At 40.3% G+C, this 21,197-nt stretch overlaps 1 protein-coding gene across 2 annotated transcripts in view; it reads right to left on the bottom strand.

Annotated features, from left to right (window-relative positions):
- LOC116316847 (aryl hydrocarbon receptor-like) overlaps positions 1–20,217 on the bottom strand; it is a 55,352-nt gene extending 35,135 nt beyond the window's left edge. For both annotated transcript variants that reach the window (XM_031735497.2, XM_039607319.1), the window contains exons 1-3: positions 19,760–20,217; positions 17,820–18,007; positions 4,119–4,234 (exon numbers count right to left, since the gene is read on the bottom strand). In XM_031735497.2, the coding sequence (XP_031591357.1) occupies positions 4,119–4,234; positions 17,820–18,007; positions 19,760–19,800 (345 nt within the window). In that variant the 5' untranslated portion in view covers positions 19,801–20,217. The remainder of the gene's footprint in view (positions 1–4,118; positions 4,235–17,819; positions 18,008–19,759) is intronic.
- Positions 20,218–21,197: the final 980 nt, after the last annotated feature.

Here is a 21,197-nt window from a genome sequence, read left to right as displayed (position 1 = left end):
AGAACAACTGAGACAATCCATCCAGAATACATGGTTAGTTATTAATATACTGCAACAACATGGGAATAGAGCAGCTGCGAGAGAATTCGACATTAATGAATCAGTGGTACGGAAGTGGAGGAAGCGCAGTTTTTGGCTTTCCTCATATTCCAAAACGTGCTTCATCTGTTCGCTATTACTGTCGCCCGGCATAATTTGCAGATGATACTACTTGCAGTCGCTGCGATACTTTTGACCAAAACAAGCGCATTTTAATGACACCATCAACATGCGCTATAGTGGGAGAGCGATATAGTCAAAATCTCTATCGCTGGCCAAATTCATATCGTTTCTACCGTATACCGTTTATACCGCCCACCCCTACACCTACTACTACTACCGTATTTACCATTAAGCACCTTTCGGTTGCTTATTTGCAAAGAATCGCCACAACAGATGGGATTACACAGCTGTCACAGTAATTTGTGTCTCCTCCTGCTCTAAAACTGATGATCTTTTTCAGGTAAATATGTTAACAACTACTCTATGGAGCCATATAAAGGTACAGTAATACAGTACATAGGTTTATAAGGCGAGGCAAGATTGGCATGCAATAAATGAGAAGTCAATCAAATGTCTTTGGAGTAGCTAAATGCCAAAACAGCTAAATGTGCATTTAATTTCTTCTCTGCAATAATCGGATCGATAGTTTTTGCATTCAAAATGACAGGCATGACGGACTAACAATTGTCTAACAACAGTTAGTCTTTGCCATCATAAAGCAGGATTCTGACTATGACAAACATTCGGAATAACGCTTTTTGGAACAAGAAAGCGGATGGTTTGAGGAAAGAGTACAGGAAGTCATCTGGAATGACCACAGGTTATAGTCCACAACTATCAGCCAGCTATCAGCCACCTGTAACACAGTCCTGAGAGCCCAAAAAAGACCATTTAACTAACATTCACACCTCAATCTAAGTAACCTTAATGATTCATGGGACTACAGGGTGGGGCACCGACTCACAAACATCCTCTGATACGTCCTAGAGTGTCTGGGCCACCGACAAGGCGACAGTCCTTCGGATAGAGAATACCCTTGAGCTTTCAGAACTCAAAAGAAACATCTTTAAAACTTAACCAAGTCCAGGTGCCTTCGACTCCAACACTTTAGACCACCAGGATCTGGATGACTGAAAACATCCAGACATGTCTTCCTGTATTTTAATTTTATCATTAATTATTTAAAATAGTGTAAAACCTCCCAGAACGAACTAAATCTATAAACAGATTGTAAAGAAGAAGAATTATGGATTTGATCAACTGGTCCCTTAACGAAAATGACAAACTCCTGGGCTTGGGAGATCCCGATTGTCCTGCGGAGACGTTTGCTGACGGATACTCGATGGTCGGTTGCGTCGTGTGTCTGGTGACACTCTTGATGGAGGACATTGAATGACATCTACCAATTCGAAAAACCATGATAACAGAGTTCTGACTGATTGGAGCTGGCTCAGACCTGGCTTATCGAAGAACAAGAAGCGGCTACAGCTGTTCAAAATCCCACAAGGCTGGCCAACATGATAGACGATGGGCAGGGCTGTGAGTACTCAGACTGTGTTTATTGAACGCAATATGGACAAGATCTTGGAGAAGCTCATGGCTCTGCAATATGGATAAGATCTTGGAGCAGAAGAATGGGAATTTTTGCCTAACTGAGTGAAGGGACACTTTCTCTCGGCTGAACATAGAACACACACACACGCACACATATGCATGTACACTGACACAGACCTACACTCACCCCCCCCCAAACACCTTCGAAGCTTATGTCTTCTATGTTGTGAGATGTGATGATTTATGTGCTATGTGCTGAGGTGTTTTTTTCTGTTCTCAAACTGATCTCCCTGTTGGAGCTCAGTCTGGGGGGAGTTCTTTTTTCTCCTCGTCTTTCCTCATGTTGTGCATTTTCGATTGTTTCGGTTCCGGGTCGCTGCTCATGTGGTCGACCGGCCAGTGCTACCTAGCCTGACCTGTCTCCCCAATGTGATGTTTGTGTATTGTATGTTAAAGGTATCTTATCTTAGTCTCTCTGACTCTGAGAAACAACTTCTGTGATTTTATATCCTTTGTTGTGTTGACGAGATATCCTGCTCATGTCACACTAGGCCTGGACTGTACTGTCGTGCAAATACCAAATTTGACCAGAAGACAGTGTAGTGAGTCAGTGTTTATTTAACCGGGTCGGTTTGTTTTCGGCATCTTCTTCCTGCCCAATGATGGCATTTGTCTCTGCCCATTCTGCCATTCAACAAAAACCTTTATTGAGAATAATTTAACCCTCATCCTCCATCTTTCCTGTGCTAATGTGTTTGTGTTAGCCTAACCATAGCACTGTAGCTAACCACCAGCTGGCACACTACAATATATAAACTAGCCCAACTTCACTAACTTTCCATACGTCGCTGCTGTTTAGTTTTCTGTCTTTGTTTACACCCAACTTTATAGAAATCCTGTGTTTTCTTTTAATGCTAACTTCTATCTTGTACATTCTCTCTTTTATGGATGTCTGGATGTTAAACTTAAACACTGACCATTTTATTGGAGCTAAAAATACCTGGACCATTTTTAGCTCTTAGTGGTGTCTGAGTGTTTGTTTACTTTGGGGAAGTGAAGGAACCTTTGGACCAGGAAATATCCAGTGTGCAAACGAATTTTCCTGAAACACCGAGGTAAGCTGATGTTATGGAGCAGTATTAATTCTCAGTGTTTGTGTTCACCTTAAGTATCCTGAGCCCCCTATTCAATTCTTTTTTTATATACATATATTTTTAAATAACTTTACCAAGTGCAGGGAGTAATAACAGCAAAAGTGTGAGATGGAAGTCATGTTCAGTTAAACAACAGCTCACTGTGGCGAAGTGAAACTCTCGAGTGCACATCCAAAGGGGAGATGTCACTGCTGTAAGTTGAGGAAAACAAGCCATTTGTCTCCGCGTCCTGCTGTGCAGAGCAGCCTCTCCTCCATCACAAGGTTTCCACTGACCTTATAAACCACCAAGTGTGGACACTCTCTGCATGATGCAGCGAAAAAAGCCACAGACTGAGAGCCTCAGAGGCACTCAGTTAGCAGTGACACCGATGAAAAAGACTAGCTGAGCTTTAAAAACCATGTTGCGAAACACATCTGTTTCTTCTACAGTTATTAGATGGTTTCAGAGGTTGCCCGGATTGATCCAAATATCAATACCAACGATGGTATTGGTACTGAATCGATATGGTTTTGAATAAATTTAGGTGTAAATTTTACCACAAGAGGGTTTGGTTCAACTTAAAAGTGACCCTTAAAAGTTCCCTTATCATCAATCATGCTTTTCTTTCTTCCTTTTATTTGATTTCAATGACATTTAGAATTCATTGTGAACTCTGCATGGCTGCTGCTTATGTAGCTGATTTGCTGATAAGTTATTCCATGTGATCGGGGCTATTTAGCTGTTCCACACCTTTAAATTTCATATCCACAGGCGACCACCTTTTAGGTAGTAGCTCCTGAAGTTTGGAGCAGCTGTTTTCCATCTGATAGGTTGGCCATAACACTGGTTTTGCTTTTAATTGCGTGATGAAGGAGAATCTATGTTGTAAAGACAAAAACTTCAAATGACCTCTAAAAACTTCAGGCCATCTGAGCACCCACGTCTGAAGGGTTTTCCGGGAATGGTGATGCTATTTTGTCTGTTTTGATATCTTATTTGGAAAATAATCTCCTCTAGAGCAGGTTAGGTCTGCAGCTTCATAAGTGTGCCTGAGAACTCAGGCTTAAACCTGAAGTCTGAGTTCTCAGGCTTCAATTCAATTCAATTCAGTTTTATTTATATAGCGCCAAATCACAACAACAGTTGCCTCAAGGCGCTTTATATTGTAAGGTAGACCCTACAATAATACATACAGAGAAAAACCCAACAATCCAGGCTTCTGGATTTTTTTGGAAGGATTCTATAACATTACAAGACTGGGAAAATTGGGAGTTATTGTCTTCGCGTTCTCAAGAAAATACCACAACCTGAACTGGGCTTCTTTGGAGCAAAGTGCAATAAAACAGATGGATGTTAGCAGGTAAAACATGTCTGGCTCTCAGTCACCTGAAGAAGCAGCTCCCCCTCGGGTATCTGGATCTCTGCAGTGCCCGTCGTCTTGCTGGCAATGTTGTGATCGCTGCTCCTGTTCGTGCCACTGGATGGCCGGTTCTTGAGTGCCACTGCAGAAACAAAGAGGACAAGTTAGTGATGACCAGCAAAGGTCCGGGTAAACCAGATCCGAGTAATTCAGTAACAAAAATAGAAGTTTTGCATTTGAATTTATCCTCTGCAGCTGCATCCCGTAGTGAAGAAGCCGGAGGGTTTTCAGGAGCTTTGTTTCAAGATGTTTTGACAGGAAGGCCAGTGGGAATAACAGCTTTACAGAAAGAGACAGAGAGAGTGACAGAGGGGGATTTCAGGACACAGCATAGAGGGAGTAACACCTTAAATGAAGGTGTGAAGAGGGAGAGAGTAACACCTTCAGGAAAGACTGTTTTCACACATGAACTTTGGATCATTCTGGGAGAATCAGGCTGGGATAGTGCTTAGTGTCTCATAACACAGTTGTACTTCCTCACATGCAGCACAGATCAGGAAAATGTCTGCTTCAAAGACATTCTCAGAACTGCAAATAGTGTGTGAACTTTATATGAAGGAACTGCCATTATAGAGGGTGGAGGAGGCAGGACTGCTGTTGTGAAAAACACATATGAGGTATGTGAATGTTGCCTAATTTTAGCTTGAGAATAAACCAAAGCAATGATGGCTGATTTCTTAGTTTTTGCTAACAAATTTTTAATATTAGACAAAAATAACCTGATTGAATACAAATGCAGAATTCATTTATTCAGGGAAAGGATATCCTAATTTACTTGGTCCTGGGTGAAAAACCTAATAACTGGTTGTGCCACCCTTGGTAGTAACAACTGCAGAGTCCTGTGCAGAGTCCTGAGACCAACCATGGAAGATGGTGTGTTATGCGCGTGTGTGTGTGTGTGTGTGTGTGTGTGTGTGTGTGTGTGTGTGTGTGTGCGCGCGCACCCCTGAGGAGAAAATCTGTAGCAGGTCAAGTCTGAAGGAAACAAAGAGCTTTTCTGAAGCAGCAGTGGAAACGTTAACAGAGGAGGAAGTCTCTGACAATACAGAGGCCGGAGGTTGGGACGGTCAAGCGGTTTCTTCTGATCGTGATTCAGACGCCCCGCGGGATTTAATAACGCTCCATCGTACCTCTTTAATATCACGAATGGAGTGGCTATGTTGGCCAGCCCTCGGTGGTAATGCACAGCATGATGATCAAACACAAACCTCGGCATAGAGCCATTAGAAAGTTATGATTTTGGATGAAAACAACACCAGTCTGTGCTGAATGAGCTCCTCCTGGTTATTATCTGATCCAGTTACATTTCCAGGATCACTTCACAGGGATAGGAGCCATTTTAAACCTTTAACATACTTCTAGTATTGTCAGCAAAGAGTTGCTTAGATTAAATTAGTATGACAACATTGTGCTTTGGGCCTTTAATTCAAACAGTGACTCCTCAGTGAGCTGCAGCCAAACCTTTGTCTGCTGATGACTCAGACACAAAATAAAGCCTGTCGACCATCAATTATTAAGAGACAGGGTGGAAGGGGGTTTTTGGACCCTGACGTCATGACTTGGAGCCATTGGACAAAAAACACCCCAAGGCAACTATGAGGAGGAGGAGAAGCGACATGTGTTGGCAAACACAGGTTGATGAGGAAACCAACACAACACATGCCCTTCGGTCTTCACAGGAAACCTCAAGAGGTCCTCACTCGAATAGACACTGCAGTATGTGCACAGAAAAATTACAGTAAACAGGAACGCGATATTATCATAGTAACACATCAGTAACTCAGGGAGTTCATGAAGAGGTCCTTGGATGTCTTATTTTGCCCAAAACCCAAAATATATTCAGTTTCCAGCAAGGTCTAGCGACCTCCCAGGGTGCAGTTCCTCCAATGTCCACTTGGCTCTACCTGCACCTCAGTTTCCAAACAAGACTACAAAAGACTAGGGTCATAAGTGAGGAACTGCTTGTTTCTGCTGTTTATACAGCAGCATCTACACTCACTTTACTGCACCAATGGCTTTCAGTCAGTTAGCAACTTAGTTCAACTTGTGCTGCTAAATATTGGTTCTAAAACATTTTGTAGCTGCTTTACCCTGGTCTTCTCATTGTATTAGAGTGTTTCATACTACCAGGCATGGCAAGAGGCAGTATATCTCTTTGGTGCTTAGTGTGTCATAACTGATACACTCAGATTTTAAGATTTCTTTATAATCAGTGTCATATCCCCACCAAAAACCTAAATACATTTTTTAAACAATAAATACCAAAAAAAGATGTAGAGATAAGATTTAATGTTTTTTGTTTGAACTCGTCAGAAGGTTTAATAAACGGTCGAATCATATCTTATCTGATGAATAATTTGGCTTGCTGTGGCAAAATGTTTATTAAACTAGAAATGCACCCAAGAATGTTGCATTTTAGTGTGTGAAATTGTAGTATTTTATTATAACAATATCAGGTATCGGTAGGGTTGAAGGCAGTACTCTTTTAGGTTACCGACTAAATTACTGAGTACCGATTTGCACTAAATCAAATTTTGGTACCCGAGCACATCTGGGTTAGAAGAAGAAAGAGAGCGAGACCATGTGATGACTCAAACCTGAACAAAAACGTGATGCAGGCAACACTAGGCACTTCAAAGAATGTCTGTGTGAATGAGTCTTGTATGATAAAATCTCAAAATGAAGTCAAAAATCACTTATAGGTACTAGTAAGGTAGCTGGATAAGCAGTTTTATAACTTTTACGATGGTTACGCTGATATTTCTCATCAGCACACTATTTATGGTAAACAAATATGTTATGTCGGACGATATGTCTGAAATGTTAGTAGGTAAATGGTAAATGAACTGGTTCTTATAACTTTTACTATTTAATATTTTAGTACACAAACACCAGGAGACTGATGCTTACATCATGTACATCGTCTGACAGCAAAATTTTGTAAATAAATAATAAAACACAGAGAAGTATGGACTTATTTTGTTGGAGAAAACTTTGAATTTACTATTTCAAATGAAGCAAAGCACCGGAAACAGTACCAAATTCCACACAGTGGTACTGGTTTTGGTTTAGCTGCTTACCAAGCTAATTACTTTTTATTTGTATTTAGTTTTAATCTTTTATTTTCAGTCCAAGTTTAGCTAAAAAACTAAAAAAAATCTTTAAAAGTAGAAAAAGTACAACAAGTACTGTTTGAAAATGAAGGAATTTTCCGTATTATGTTTTATGGATGTTGTTCCATGTGTTTTAATTTCCATGGATATTTACAAAATATCAATAAAGTTCAGTAAAAGAAAATCTGATATTTTTATAGGCAGAAAATAACCAGGACATAAAATGGTAAAGCTGAAAGTCAAGAATCCGCTGGGTGACATCACACTGGCCATGTCCATCTTTTGCATACAGCCTATAGTTTTCAGTTGTAAAGACCTGTCACATTAAAGTATATTGATAAATGAATAAAATATCATTTTTATTGTATTGTTTCTACCATTTATGATGACTTAACAGCTGGTTTTTGGACATACAACCATCTTCTTGGATGCTTATTCAATGATAGCAACCATGTGCTTGGAGGTTCAAGCTCTGACAGACAAATAAACAGTACTTTTAAAGCTTTCTGTCATAAGCTGAAAGACAGTCTACTATTGACTTCAGAACATCAGCTCCTTCACCTGATCCAGAAAAACATTGTTAGAAGACTTGCACAAAGCTTCGGCATCAGTTCACAAAGCTGTATGGGAGCCTGAATATCTGAGAGTCAGCGGCTTTGTTTCTGACTTTAATCCAGGCAAAGTCGCAATCATGCTTCCAGGAACAGCGCTCAACAACAAGCAAACACAACAACTGTGAGGTTGACCTGCAGCTAAGACGACCAGCTGACAACAGAGGGATGACGACGCAAATGGTGACCCCATCTAATCTCATCCTCCTGCAGGCCCACGTTCACAGAGCGAGCGATGGAAATTAATATTTTAAAGGTTCAGACGAGTGCAGAGGAGAGCACCTCCCTGGTGACAACAGAAGCAAAACAGAGAGCACTGTCTGCAAACTACAATGTGTTTGTGGGTGTGGGTGTTAAATTTTTATGAAGGATCTCTGCCTTCTCTAAAAACTGCAACCAAATCAATTTTACACTCGTTCCAAATGTCGCAATCTAAAGACCAGATCTTGTTCCATACATTCAGAAGCACCAGTTTTATAAATTTTACAAACAAGTTTTATTTTCTTTACCAGAGATGATAGCAAAGTGAATATTTGGGGGGGGTTTGGACTAGAGATGGACCGATCCGATATTACGTATCGGTCCGATACTGACGTAAATTACTGGATCGGATATCGGAGGTAAATAAAAAATGTAATCCGATCCATTAAATATCAAAAAAGCACCTCAAAAAACTTGCGACATGGCGTAACTCGGTTCATAACCGTAGCACTTCGGAGCAGTATGCGTCACGTGATAGAGCGGCTGTATTTGTAGCCTTGCTAGCAATCCGGCATTTCATCTCCGAGGAAGTTATCCCAGAGAGAAGTAAAGCAAGTGTGTAAGTTCATCTCTGAATGTTTGTAAAGCGTTCCCGCGTTAAGCTTAACAACCGATATATGGAGCGACTGCCTCTTCTCTCTCTCTCCCTCCCTCTGCTGTTGCTACTCCAATCATGAAACTGATCAATGATCAGCTGATCGGCTTTTCTGTCGCGAGTCCGTCTCTCTTGTTTGTTTATTGCCCACTTCGCGCCAGAAAGAGGAAACCAGCGGCTGAACTTATGCTTATCAGCACGTTAAAGCTTGATAAGCTGTTGTTAGAATTTACTTAATATTACTTTCTAGACCAGGATCCTTTTCTACGTAGCTGACGGCTGGTAACTGTGCAGGGGCGGATCTAGCAAAGTTTAGCCAGGGGGGCCGATAGGGCATTAACAGGGAAAAGGGGGCACAAAGACATACTTTTCTTTCTTATTCTCATTTAAAATGTCTAGCTTTTAATAAATAATTATCTGAATCTTACACCCAAAGTTTTAATCTGATGTAAAATGTATAGAAGTCCATTACTGTATATAGTAACTATTAAGTCTAATATACCCTAGTAAGCTATAATACTTTTTCCTTTGGGAAGGTACGATCTGTGCAGTCTGCAATTCTGTTGAAGAAAGATGTTGAATCTATTTAATTATTGTTGAAAAATAATTTATTTCTGTGCATTTTTTCCACACTGCATCAAATTAAAGTTCATTACTGTCAGGGTCCTGGGACTGGGCGACCCAGGACCCCTGGGCAGTCATGGACCTGTTATATTATTATGTATTTTTGGTGTTGCTCCCCCTTCTTCTCTATGCTTGTACATGTGTGTGTGGGTGGCTGTGTGTCTGAGCACTTGTTTATAGGCGCCATCAGGCCTGGTGGGTGTGGCCCTGCTGGGGGACTGGCCACACCCGAAGCCACACACCTGCTGCTGATCAGGCCTCGTCGGGGGAGCTACTTAAGAGAGTCTTGGAGCTCCCACCAACGCGGGATCATTGCGTTAGACTCCACGTTAGTTTTCCAGTTTAGTGTGCGTGCGTGCGTGCGTGCGTGCGTGCGTGCGTGCGTGCGTGCGTGCGTGCGTGCGTGCGTGCCTGCCTGCCTGCCTGCCTGCCTGCCTGCCTGCCTGCCTCTATTTGTGTCCCCAGGAGAAGTGTGGAGCGCCAGACAGCAGCCAGCACGCGGAGTGCTGAGACACGACACGGGAGTCAGGGGAAATCACAGGGGATTTATTGTCATTATTCCATTCACTGTAAATAAACGCACTGTTTATACACAGAGCACCGCGACTGGGTCCTCCTCATTCCCCATATCCCCACGGTCCGCCATGCCAGACCGTGACAATTACATCGATTAAGCATCATGAGGTGGAGGGTGGGTGGTTCCCTATTTTTTTTTTTTTTTTTGCTGGGAGTTTTAGAACCCTATTAGTTAGGTTGCTTACTCTTTAAAATACCAGAATAGGAAGGATGGAGTAGGTTTAAGTTTATTAGATTGATCAGTGTTGCTGAACTATGAAATACTTTGGGTGCAGTGTATTTTTTGCATACAGGTATAACAGAATAGCTTTAGTGTTGTTGTTTATTTAAACTTGAGTATGAACTTATACAAAAAGCAGCAAGATATTAAAAAAACAGTTTTATTGATTAAAAAACACACTTATCGGATTCATATCGGTATCGGCAGATATCCAAATTTATGATATCGGTATGGGTATCGGACATAAAAAAGTGGCATCGTGCAATCTCTAGTTTGGACTGTTGGTTGGACAAAACAAGACTTTAAGAAGTCACTTTTTAAAAATTTTTGGCATTTAGTCTTTCTGGTACGACCGTATTTTAAAAATTACAGAAGAACTGGACTGAAAATCAGTGGAAACAGGTCTGATGGAGTGATGGATCTGGTCTTAGTATTCTCATCAGTATGTACAGAGGAGGTCGAGAGAGGTACAACAGTGAGTGTCTACAGCCATCTGTAAAACACGGTGGAGGCTCTGTCATGGTTTGAGCTGATTTTCAGTCACTGTTGTTTGAGATCTTGTCAAAAAACTCAGAAAAGTACCATCAGATTTTGATCGACCATGCAATACCATCTGGAAAACACCTGAGTGGCAGCAGCTTCATTTTTCAGAATGACAGTGATACCAAAACAACTGCCAATGCAGTAAAAATATACATGGATAGAAAAAACACAGTGCAACTAGGGCTCAGCGGTATGGCCTAAAATCCATATTGCGGTATGATTTGAAGCATGTGCGGTAACGATATATATCACGATATATTCTTTTCTTTGGTATACCGTATTTTCTGCACTATAAGGCACACTTAAAATCCTTTAATTCTCTCAAAAATCGACAGCTGGCCTTATAATCCGATGTGCCTTATGTATGAATTCTGGTTGTGCTTACTGACCTCGAACCGATTTTATGTGGTACACGGTGCTCAAAAATCTGTCAAAAAATGTTTTAGTACGACTTTGGTAAGCTACGAAGCCGCACCGCTTGATAGATTGTTGGAGCATTATGGCTACCGTAGTCAGGAACCTTGCAGAGTAATCTGGGTCCAAAACTCCATCTGCATCAGATCCCAAAGTCAAACGAACACTGCGGCATCCAGGCTTCCATGAAAACAGAATTTATCCATGAAAACAGAATTTAGAGGCTAGCAGGAAGTTAGCTTGCTAGTTTCCACCTAAACATGACATACCATGTTCTGACTGAAAGATTTCTGAAAAATTAAAACGTACAGCTTTGCTATCACTTGCAACATAAATGAAAACAGAAAACTAAACAGCAGTGACTTTTTTAGGGTTGCTGAAGTTGGACTAGCTGGTGTATAATGATGTGCTACGTGATTGCTAGCGACACAGCTATGTTAGCATAATATAAACAGTGAAGCTGGAGGATAAATGCTATCCTTTTTCCACTCGATAAAAGTTAACGTGAGAGTTCCCGATGGTTTGGGACAAATGCAGTCGCATGGCAGGATGTTGTAAACGGACCAAACTTCAGTCAGGAGAACAACTGAGATAATCCATCCAGAATACGAGGTTAGTTATTAATATACTGCAACAACATGGGAATAGAGCAGCTACGAGAGAATTCAACATTAATGAATCAATGGTACGGAAGTGGAGGAAGCGCAGTTTTTGGCTTTCCCCATATTCCAAAACGTGCTTCGTCTCTTCGCTATTACTGTCGCCCGGCATAATTTGCAGGTGATACTGCTTGCAGCCGCTGCGATACTTTCGAGCAAAACAGGCGCAGCTTGATGACAGCATCAACATGCGCTATCGCGGTAGAGGGGTATAGTCAAAATCTCTACTGTTGGCCAAATTCATATCGTTTCTACTGTATACCGTTTATACTGCCCACCCCTAAGTGGAACACTATCCGTCATAGATTGGCAGAGAAAAGAAGAAAAGGTAGAAACATCCAAAGAAGAGCTTTGAATATCCTTCAAGAAGCCTGGAGAACTATTGCTGAAGACTACTTAAAGAAAGCTGCCTAAGAGAGTTCAGACTGTGCTGAAGAATAAAGGTGGTCACACCAAATATTGATTTTCAAGTTCGTGCTCAGGAATACTTCAGGCCCTATCATCTGTCAAGAAGAAGACGTATATGAACACGATCCAGAAATGCTGCAGTCTTCTATGGGCTAAAGCTCATTGAAAATAGACGGAGGCAAAGTGAAAAATGTGGTGAGACGACTCAAAATTTGATATTCTTGCAGGTTTAAGGCTGTTACGCATTGGCTTTCATTTCCAGAAACTGCATCCATGGAGTTTTCTCTCTAGTTTGCAGGATCTGAGACAACTCCTGTTGTGAACTGGTGCTATATGAATAAAACCTAAAGTAATTGGAAAAATAATGTCAGGAACATTGACTGTTACCCAAACTATTTATATCACATATCAGAATCAGTTGATAATTTCTTGATGCATCCCTAGGAGTGGATTTGTGACATCACAGCACTGTAGATTCTTTGTTCAATCAGCTTCCCCTTTTCCTCTTCAAAGGGTCTGTAAAGCATCCATGAGTGGATTATCTCGCTGTGTTTTCATTCTCTGGGGCTTTCATCTCATCTCTGTTAACTGTAGTGCTCAGTTTGCTTAGACCTACATTACTGTGTGGCTCAAACTCAGGTGTAAGGGTCATCTCATGGCCACAGGCATGGGGAGCTGACCTACAATACGTTTGTGCTATGCTACGACATGAGGATAGGGGGGGTCACTCAGGGTTCACGCACTTGTATGGAGATGTTTCTGCAGGCTGTTTTTGAAGCTTCTGTTGTGCATTTTTAGCTCTACAGAGGATTTGAGTGGAAGAGTTAATAACTCAGCAAGTTCCCCAGGAGACAGTGGAGTAGCAATACACTGTGTAGAGTGGATCAGGTGAGCTAAATCATCCAAACTCATGCTTATCTGATAACTAGCTAACACTAAAAACCAATGTTTTGATGTATACTCAATCATCCAGGTAAGTAAATCCCAATAGGTTGATTCTGTTCATCTGGACGTAGCGTTTTCAGTGGGAGAAACGTTTTGTCACTCATCCAAGTGACTTCTTCAGTCTCAGCTGACTGCAGGATTCCCCAACCTTATAAACAGTACGTTTGCACAAAAACTGAAACCAGTCTACTGAATGAACAATGGGCTGTGAGGTCGGGGTTGGGGGCCGTAAGGTTAGGAAAACCTTAAAAAAAGCTTTGTCCCAGAACACGAAGCAAAAGAAACGAAGAGAGAAGGAAGTAAGTCACCCAGACAGGTCATCTAGCTCATCTAGTGGTGAAAGTAATGTTTCAGTCAGGGCTGGGGTTTTTTTCTCATTTGTGAATAAAAATGCATTTTACTTGAAACAAGAAAAGAAAATTTTATTATTATTTTATTTTCAGAATATCCCCCAGATCACTGTGAAAGTTAGTAATAAACAAAAATGGCTGAAATACTGTTGAATTGTATCTGTATTTGTTATATTTACAACTTACAACTGCTACTTCAAAATATATGATGCACCGAATGATAATGCAGGTAAAATTTACGTCATTCTGGAGCTTTGTTTGAGGAAATTGTCACGGTCCTGGGTCGGATCGACCCAGCATTTGAGTTCCTTATGTTTTGGTTTTGAATGATTGTTCTTTATGTTTCTCTGGTGCTTTGTTGATTTTTATTATGGATCTGTGTTTCAGTTATTCTGGTATGTTTCTGCATTATGACTAAGGTTCGGGTTGTATTTTGTTATTATTGCCGATTTAGTTCAGCGTCAAGTCTGACTCTCTCTGTCTAGTCCGTGTCTTAGTTAAGTGTGTTTTGTTTCCTGTTTTACTTTGAAGGTTCATGTTCCTGTCTGATGTCAGTGTTCCAGCTTTGCTCTCCCTGTCTCGTTAGGTCTTATTCCTCCCAGCTGTGTTCCCCTTCTGTCTCTAATTCCTTGATGACTCCCTCTGTGTATGTAAGCCCTGTGTTTTCCTGTGCTCACTGTCACGTCGTTAACGTCTCCTACCCTCAAGTTAACTGTGTGTTCCGTCTGCTAGCCTGCCTGTCTGCTTAGTTTATTTCTGTATTCTCAGTTTAGTTAAGTTTATGTGCCTTTTCCGCCCAGCAATAAAGCTGCGTGTTTTGAGTTTACATCTGCCTCCGAGTCCTGCATTTTGGGTCCTTCCTCCCTGCCTGCCTGCACACAGCCATGACAGAAATGTTCTCTTACTGGACCTCCCTAAATTCTAATTGAATACTCCTGCTGTGAACAGTGTGTTTTGCAAGACCACGATGGAATGTGTGAATGTATGAAACGCTGAAACAGCACTTTTGTGTCCTCATCTTATTGTCATAATGCACACACACAACTCACAAACTACAACATATAGTCAAACTATTGTTATGCAACACTGTGATAATGAAAAGGATGAAATTAAAGAAGGCTGGAAGTCATTCCCTGTGTTATCTGGGATTTGCAGAGCAGTTTGGGACGAGTGGTTCCTTCACCGTTAAAAGTAATTATGGACACAGGCTCTTTGTTTTACAGTCAATCGCTCTATTTTGGGTCATGCTCTAAAAAACTCAAAGCCTATTTTGTAAATTTTCCTCATTCTAAGTGTGAGAAAAGATAATTATCTAGGATATCCAAGCACTTTGTGGCTTTATATTTATCATTTGTGGCCGTTACTCCTTTAAAATGTTGCTCCAAATCTCTAAAATGGACAAAAATGCATGTTTTAAAAAGCAAAATAAGTCTACAACACACAGATTTGTGAGAAAACAATAAGCCACTATCAATGGTTCAACACACGATTTAATGCATCCTCAATATGTTGAATGAATAATGAAATGAAATCAGAAAATAAAGCATAAAGCAATAAAGGTTATTATTTTTTAGGAGCTACGTCTGTGTACTCGGATGGCCATATGAAAATCCTTTTTGGTTAGTGTCATTACTCAGATTAAGTTTATATCAATCAGATTTCACACAACAGGAGAGTAAATCTAACTGAACACACAAAATAATCTTGCATAAACTGGCGAAGTCGCATCTCCCTCGCGCTGACTGACGCTGGAGGATTTTTCAGGCTGAGCAGATTTCTGAGGGCTGTTTGTTGTTTTTGGACAGATGTACAATCTGCTTTTAATGGATAATCTGTGAAAACATTCAGCACTGCCACACACACACACACAAACACGCGCGCACACACACACAGAGTAAAATCCATCTGCTATGTGCCTGTAAGCCCGCTAACTCCTCGACAAAGCCGATCCTCCTGCACTTTTGCACTTCTTAAACAGAGTCTGAATCACAGACGCAAGGGTCACCACCCCTAAACTCCCACGTCTCTCAGTCAAAGCACCACCAACCACCATCACTCACACCCTTACAAACACCAACCGTTTCTTTAAAAAATAAAAAAAAAGGCAATTATTGCCTTCATAATCAAGCATTGAGCCTTGCTCTGTTGTATAAACTCTTTGGGCTCAACGTCGTTGAATTATTAACAGCAGGCAGCTGCTAAGTTACTCTCTGTGAGGACCCAAATATAAACTCCTTAAAACAAGAACAGGATATGTTTCTGTGCCCTTGCTACAGAGTCCTGTACAGCTTTGAAACAGCAAAAGTGATGCTTTTAAGTCACTATTTTAAAGGTAATAGCTAAAAGTTAGAACTTAGTTGTATCGTTTTAACCTGCCAGAGAAGCCAAATTACATTTTTGAAAATCTCTTCAACAAGGTGCTGGAAACATTCCTCAGTCTGGTCTATATAGACATGATAGCGTCACACGGTTGTTGCAAATTTGTTGGCTTCACATCGCAAAGGTGCTCTACTGGACTCAGATCTGGTGACTGTGAAGGCCATTTCAGTACAGTGAACTCATTGTCATGTTAAAGAAACCAGTTTGAGATGATCTGAGCTTTGTGACAAGGTGTGTTATCTTGCTGGAAGCAGCCATCAGAAGACAGTACACTGTGGTACAATAGTCAGGTAGGCTGTGGTGTTTAAATGACAGTCAGTTAGTACTAAGAGACCCAACGTGTGTTTTGTTCAGTTTTGGTGAACCTGTGTGAACTGTAGCCTCAGTTTCCTGTTCTTAGCTGACAGGAGTGGCACCCGATGCGGTCTTCTGCTACTGTTGAGATGCTCTTCTGCATACCTTGGTGTGTTGATTAAGTTTCCTTCCTATCAGCTCAAAGCAGTCTAACCATTCTCCTTTGACTTCTGACATCACCGAGGCATTTTCAACCAGAGAACTGTGGCTCTTTTTCACACCATTTCCTGTACACTGTAGAGATGGTTGTGTGGGAAAATTCCACTACATCAGCAGTTTGTGAAATACTCAGACCAACAACAACAACAACATGTTAAAATTCACTTAAATCACCTTTCTTTATTATTCTGATACTCGGTTTGAACTTCAGCAGGTGGTCTTGATCACGTTGCTAAATCCACTAAGTTGCTGCCATGTGGACCGAAAAAAGTGTCTGGTGAGTGTATATATTGTATCTGGTCAGATCTAGTCTGCACTGTTTGGCAAGGTGTGGGTTGTAATGGAGGAAGCAGGATTTTATTTAACCAATGAGAGAGTCTTAAAGAGGACAGAAAGGCAAGCAGCAAAGTCTGCACTCAAAACATGGAACCTACACGGGAAAAAACCCAAAAAACCCTCGTCTCCTCTCTCCTCCTACCTGTGACCTGGACATTAGTGTTACTACATGATATTGAAGAAGGTCTCAATTCCTAAAATGCAACTGAAGGACAAAAGAGAGAGGAGGCCACAGGAGGAACTGTAATCACCCAACCTAGTCCCAGCTACCTTGCATCAGAACCTCACTTATATAACATTTGGTTCAGCTACATCATAAACAGCTGTGTTAAAGTGACTGATGTTCCATCTGATGAATCATTTCTTTTCAGTAAAAACCTTCCTGACTCTCCCGTCTGCTCTGGCCCGCGGATCGCCTCTCTGACCTCCTTTCTGTGTACTTAAAACCCTCTCGGCCCCATCTCTGTCTGCATGCTTTCTGCCTCAGTGTCTGCAGGTTCTTTGTGAGGTGTGAAAAGCTACTTCAGTGCTTCAGGAGGCGAGGAAGGAAAAGGGCAACGCTGACACTTGCCAGCTACTCTTTCTTTCTGCGTCTATCTCAAGTTCAAGATGCATCTTTTGCACTTTTTTTTAAGTCGAGATCACTTCACCCTGCAAAGATGCAGTCAACTTCTTGTGAGAAGCTACTGGCAGCTACAGCAGATATGCTCTTTTATGGCAAAAACCATAATACCTGTAGGCACGATCATTCAACGTGATTATTCAATAACCTGAAAAACACCACACAGTGACTGAATTCTTAAAAAAGTATGGTTTTATATCGGATTTCCTTGAACTTAAAATATAATAAAAACAATAAATAAATGAACAAATAAAATTGGAAAAAGAGGTGGTTGTGAAGGAAACAGGACTTAGGCCTAAACTAGATGATGTCTTGGACCACAAAGAAATCCCACAGCTGACTTTCTGGACTTATAAATCAAACACACCCCTTTCTTTTACAGTGTTTTTGTTCCGCCGTTTAGTCCACCTTGAGCAAAGGTAACTTAAAGACAGCCCTTGGTCAATGGGTAAAAATAAAGCTCTGTTTCTAAAGGTCAGCCTGTGCAGTGTTTCCTACCTGAAAAGAAGCTCTTGGTGCGCAGGTAGCTGACGCTGAGCCTCAGGATGGACAGCTTGTCCAGGCTCGATATGACATCTTCAGGGAAGGGCAAGAGGCTGGCGAGCCGGTCCAACTCTGAGTTCAGGCGGTCACGGTGGCGTTTGGATGGGTTGGATTTGACGCCTTCGATGGGGGGCGGTTTGACTCTGGAAACCAAGACATTTTTACAGTTTTCCTGGATCCATCTCTGTCTCTCTTTGGCTCCTAGGGAGCATTATTGAGGCTTCCCATACTCTTTTTCATTTTACATTTCGTAACATAGACACACACACACACTCTACACTCTTTCTCTTTTGCTCTCACACACACAGACACACATCCCACAAGAAGATTGCTGATTTATGTACCTGTGCATTTTCAAATGTTTGAGTTACAGGTGTTGTATGTTTGTTTTTCTTACAGGTGCGGCAGTTGGTGATACATTACACATTTCTATTTTGCTCTCTCCTTTTATTACATCTTACCCTAGTCCCTGTATACCACATATAATGTAACAACTTTAAATAACATGAAGAGAAATGAAGCACTAAACCAACAAACCCTGAACAAGATCATTTATAGAGCTGACCTTGGAAAAGCAAAATGTGTTTGGCACAACAATGCATTCAGATCATAATTCTGATTGCACATATATATATATAAATAAAATGATATATTGGCCAATATTAGTTGTTTGCCAATATATTGGTATCAACATTTATAACGGCTGATAACTGAAAAGTAAAAAAGCGAAGAAGAGATTGGAGAATTTCGTTGCATAGTTTGTCCACCAGAGGGTGCTCTGCAACTTCCTGTTTACAACAACTAACTGAACGGAGCAGAGTCAGACAAAACGTTGTGAAAGTTAGACATTATTATTTACAACGCCACTGTCATGTTATCATAGTAAGGAGTCATAAATTCCTACATGTAGCAAATACTAAGACAAAACTATTATCGTTTTGTGTTTGAAAGACAAAAAAATATCAACAAATATCGGCAAAATTTTAAACGGCCAAATATCGGTATTGGTATCAGTCTTAAAAATCCAAAATCCTATATAGTTGTGCACTTATGGACATAGGAATGCTCTGTGAATTCTACAGATGGCACTCTGCATTTTTCACTGTTTTTGTTTTGGTGTGGCGCTCAAAGCTGCATATGAAATACAATACATCTGTCCGGATGAGAGGCATATGTCAGATATTATTTTCTTTTGCTTCCGTAATTCAGGGTCGAGGGAGCGGGGCACTGGTGTCCTTTGAGAGTCTGTCCCAGCTATCTTAGGGCAAGACACGGGGGTACTACCACACCTCTATTCGAGCATCAGCATAGTAATTCATCCATCCATTACAATTGTTATTTAATAATAATAATAACAATATTAATGGCTGGATTATTATCCATCCATCCTCTGTTAGCAGTAATATTATAGCAAAAGAGTTTCTCAAATACAGGAAAAGGGAAGTCTTTCTGTTCATCTCATAATCTAAGAAATACATTTTTTATTACAGCAGTTAACAGACCACCACTACCACTTTTACTACTACTACTACTACTACTACTACTACTACTACTACTACAGATAATAATAATAATAACAAAAATAACATGGAACATTGCTGTCAGTATCAATAGCTAATTTTTGTTACTATTAAGCAATTGTTGCCTTTTTATTTGTATCCATCGATCTGTAACATGCCAGTGACATTATAATTTTGCAGTGTTTTAAATAAACATTTAAAAAAGATTTTTTGTGCCTGTCTTCATAACATTATAATAAATACGACCAATATTATATATATTTCATATTTAAATAATAATAAATATTTATGTATAAAAATAAAGCTTACATCAGACCCACTTCATTACTACTTACATGGCGTTCACGATAACCAATATAGTTTTTCATAACGTACCCTTTCTGGGCCGGTTTTCTTCTTTTCCGCCCGGCATACATCTCGCTGATTTATTCACAGTGAAGCTGGAGGAAATCCATCAAACTGGTCCAGAAACCGCGGATCACCAGCATCTGTTCTCACCGACTAATGTGCCACATCCCGGGCCGTCACCGTTAGCTAGAGCCGTGATAACGACAGCTACAGCGCTAATTCAAAGGGCTGAAACAGACGCCATAGATAAACTCACAGTGAAGCTGAGGCACCGAGGCTCCCGGTGAGGAATGTCAAAGTAGTAACGGTACTGTCACCGGTTTATCCCGTCCATGGCGCCCCGCCGGCGGCTCAAATCCAGCATTTAAAAACGCACAGTTTGAGCTTCACATCCTGACACATCCAAAAACTGTAAGAATACGTCGATAAATTTCAGTTGTCGTCCTCAAAGCGATCCTCTCTGTTTGTTGTCTCTCTCTGCTCTGCTCTCTGACCGGCGCGCGCTTCCCGGGCACCTTTCTGGGCACTGATTTGAAGCCGAGAGCGCGCTTCGGGTCAGAGGTGACGTAAGGGAGGAAAAACAAAAAAACCCGTTTCATTTAAAATGTAAAAAAAACAACGTTTTTCAACATCATAAATGTACATGTTGTTTTTTTCTGATGTTAAAATTCATTTTCTTGTTTATTTTTTTTTTTGTTTTACAAAATATAACAAAATATAAACCACAAAGTTTTTCTGGATTATTATTATTATTATTATTATTATTATACATTTTTTAAATACATTTTAATGTTTTGTATGTTTAAAAATTGCAGTAAAGTTTTTTTTTGTTTGTAACAAAAACAATAACGATCAGTTGAATTTAAAATAGCAGAGTTTTAATCGGAATTCCAACCAGCACTTTTTTAAGGCTTGCAAGCTGCAATTTATTTTGCTTATGGATTTGTACAGCGGACTATATATGAGTTCTTTAATTGTGTTTGAGGGGAAATCTTAAATGTTTCAAAAGCAGAAAAATGTCTTCAATCTTAGAAGGATTCACTCTTAAATTAGGCTTATACAATGTTAAGTTAAAAAGAAATGTATTTACCAGCAACTTATTTTATGCTATTGCTGCATTAAAGGTCGATTGGCTCATGTTAGCATATATATTGGAGAAGCTTTAGCTTTTTGAACATTTTTAAATACATTTGTAGTCACAATTTTAATTTTATATCACAGTCAAAACATCTATCTGTCCATAAAGCATACAACTACGTACGTATTTATTTTTTATAAATATATTTTCTAGCCCTATTTGCAGAAATCGTCAATTTAAAGTTTAACTTCAAGGAAAAAGTCAAACTTACCAAAATAGTTACACTGTCATCTAGTGGCCACTGTGGAAACCATCACAACAATCCAAACCAGTAATATTATATTATATTATATTATTAATCACTTTATTTATTATTAACTATTAATT

This window comes from Oreochromis aureus, linkage group 23 (assembly GCF_013358895.1).
Source record: "Oreochromis aureus strain Israel breed Guangdong linkage group 23, ZZ_aureus, whole genome shotgun sequence".
Classification (NCBI taxonomy): domain Eukaryota; kingdom Metazoa; phylum Chordata; class Actinopteri; order Cichliformes; family Cichlidae; genus Oreochromis; species Oreochromis aureus.
This window is presented reverse-complemented; position numbering and strand designations above follow the sequence as displayed.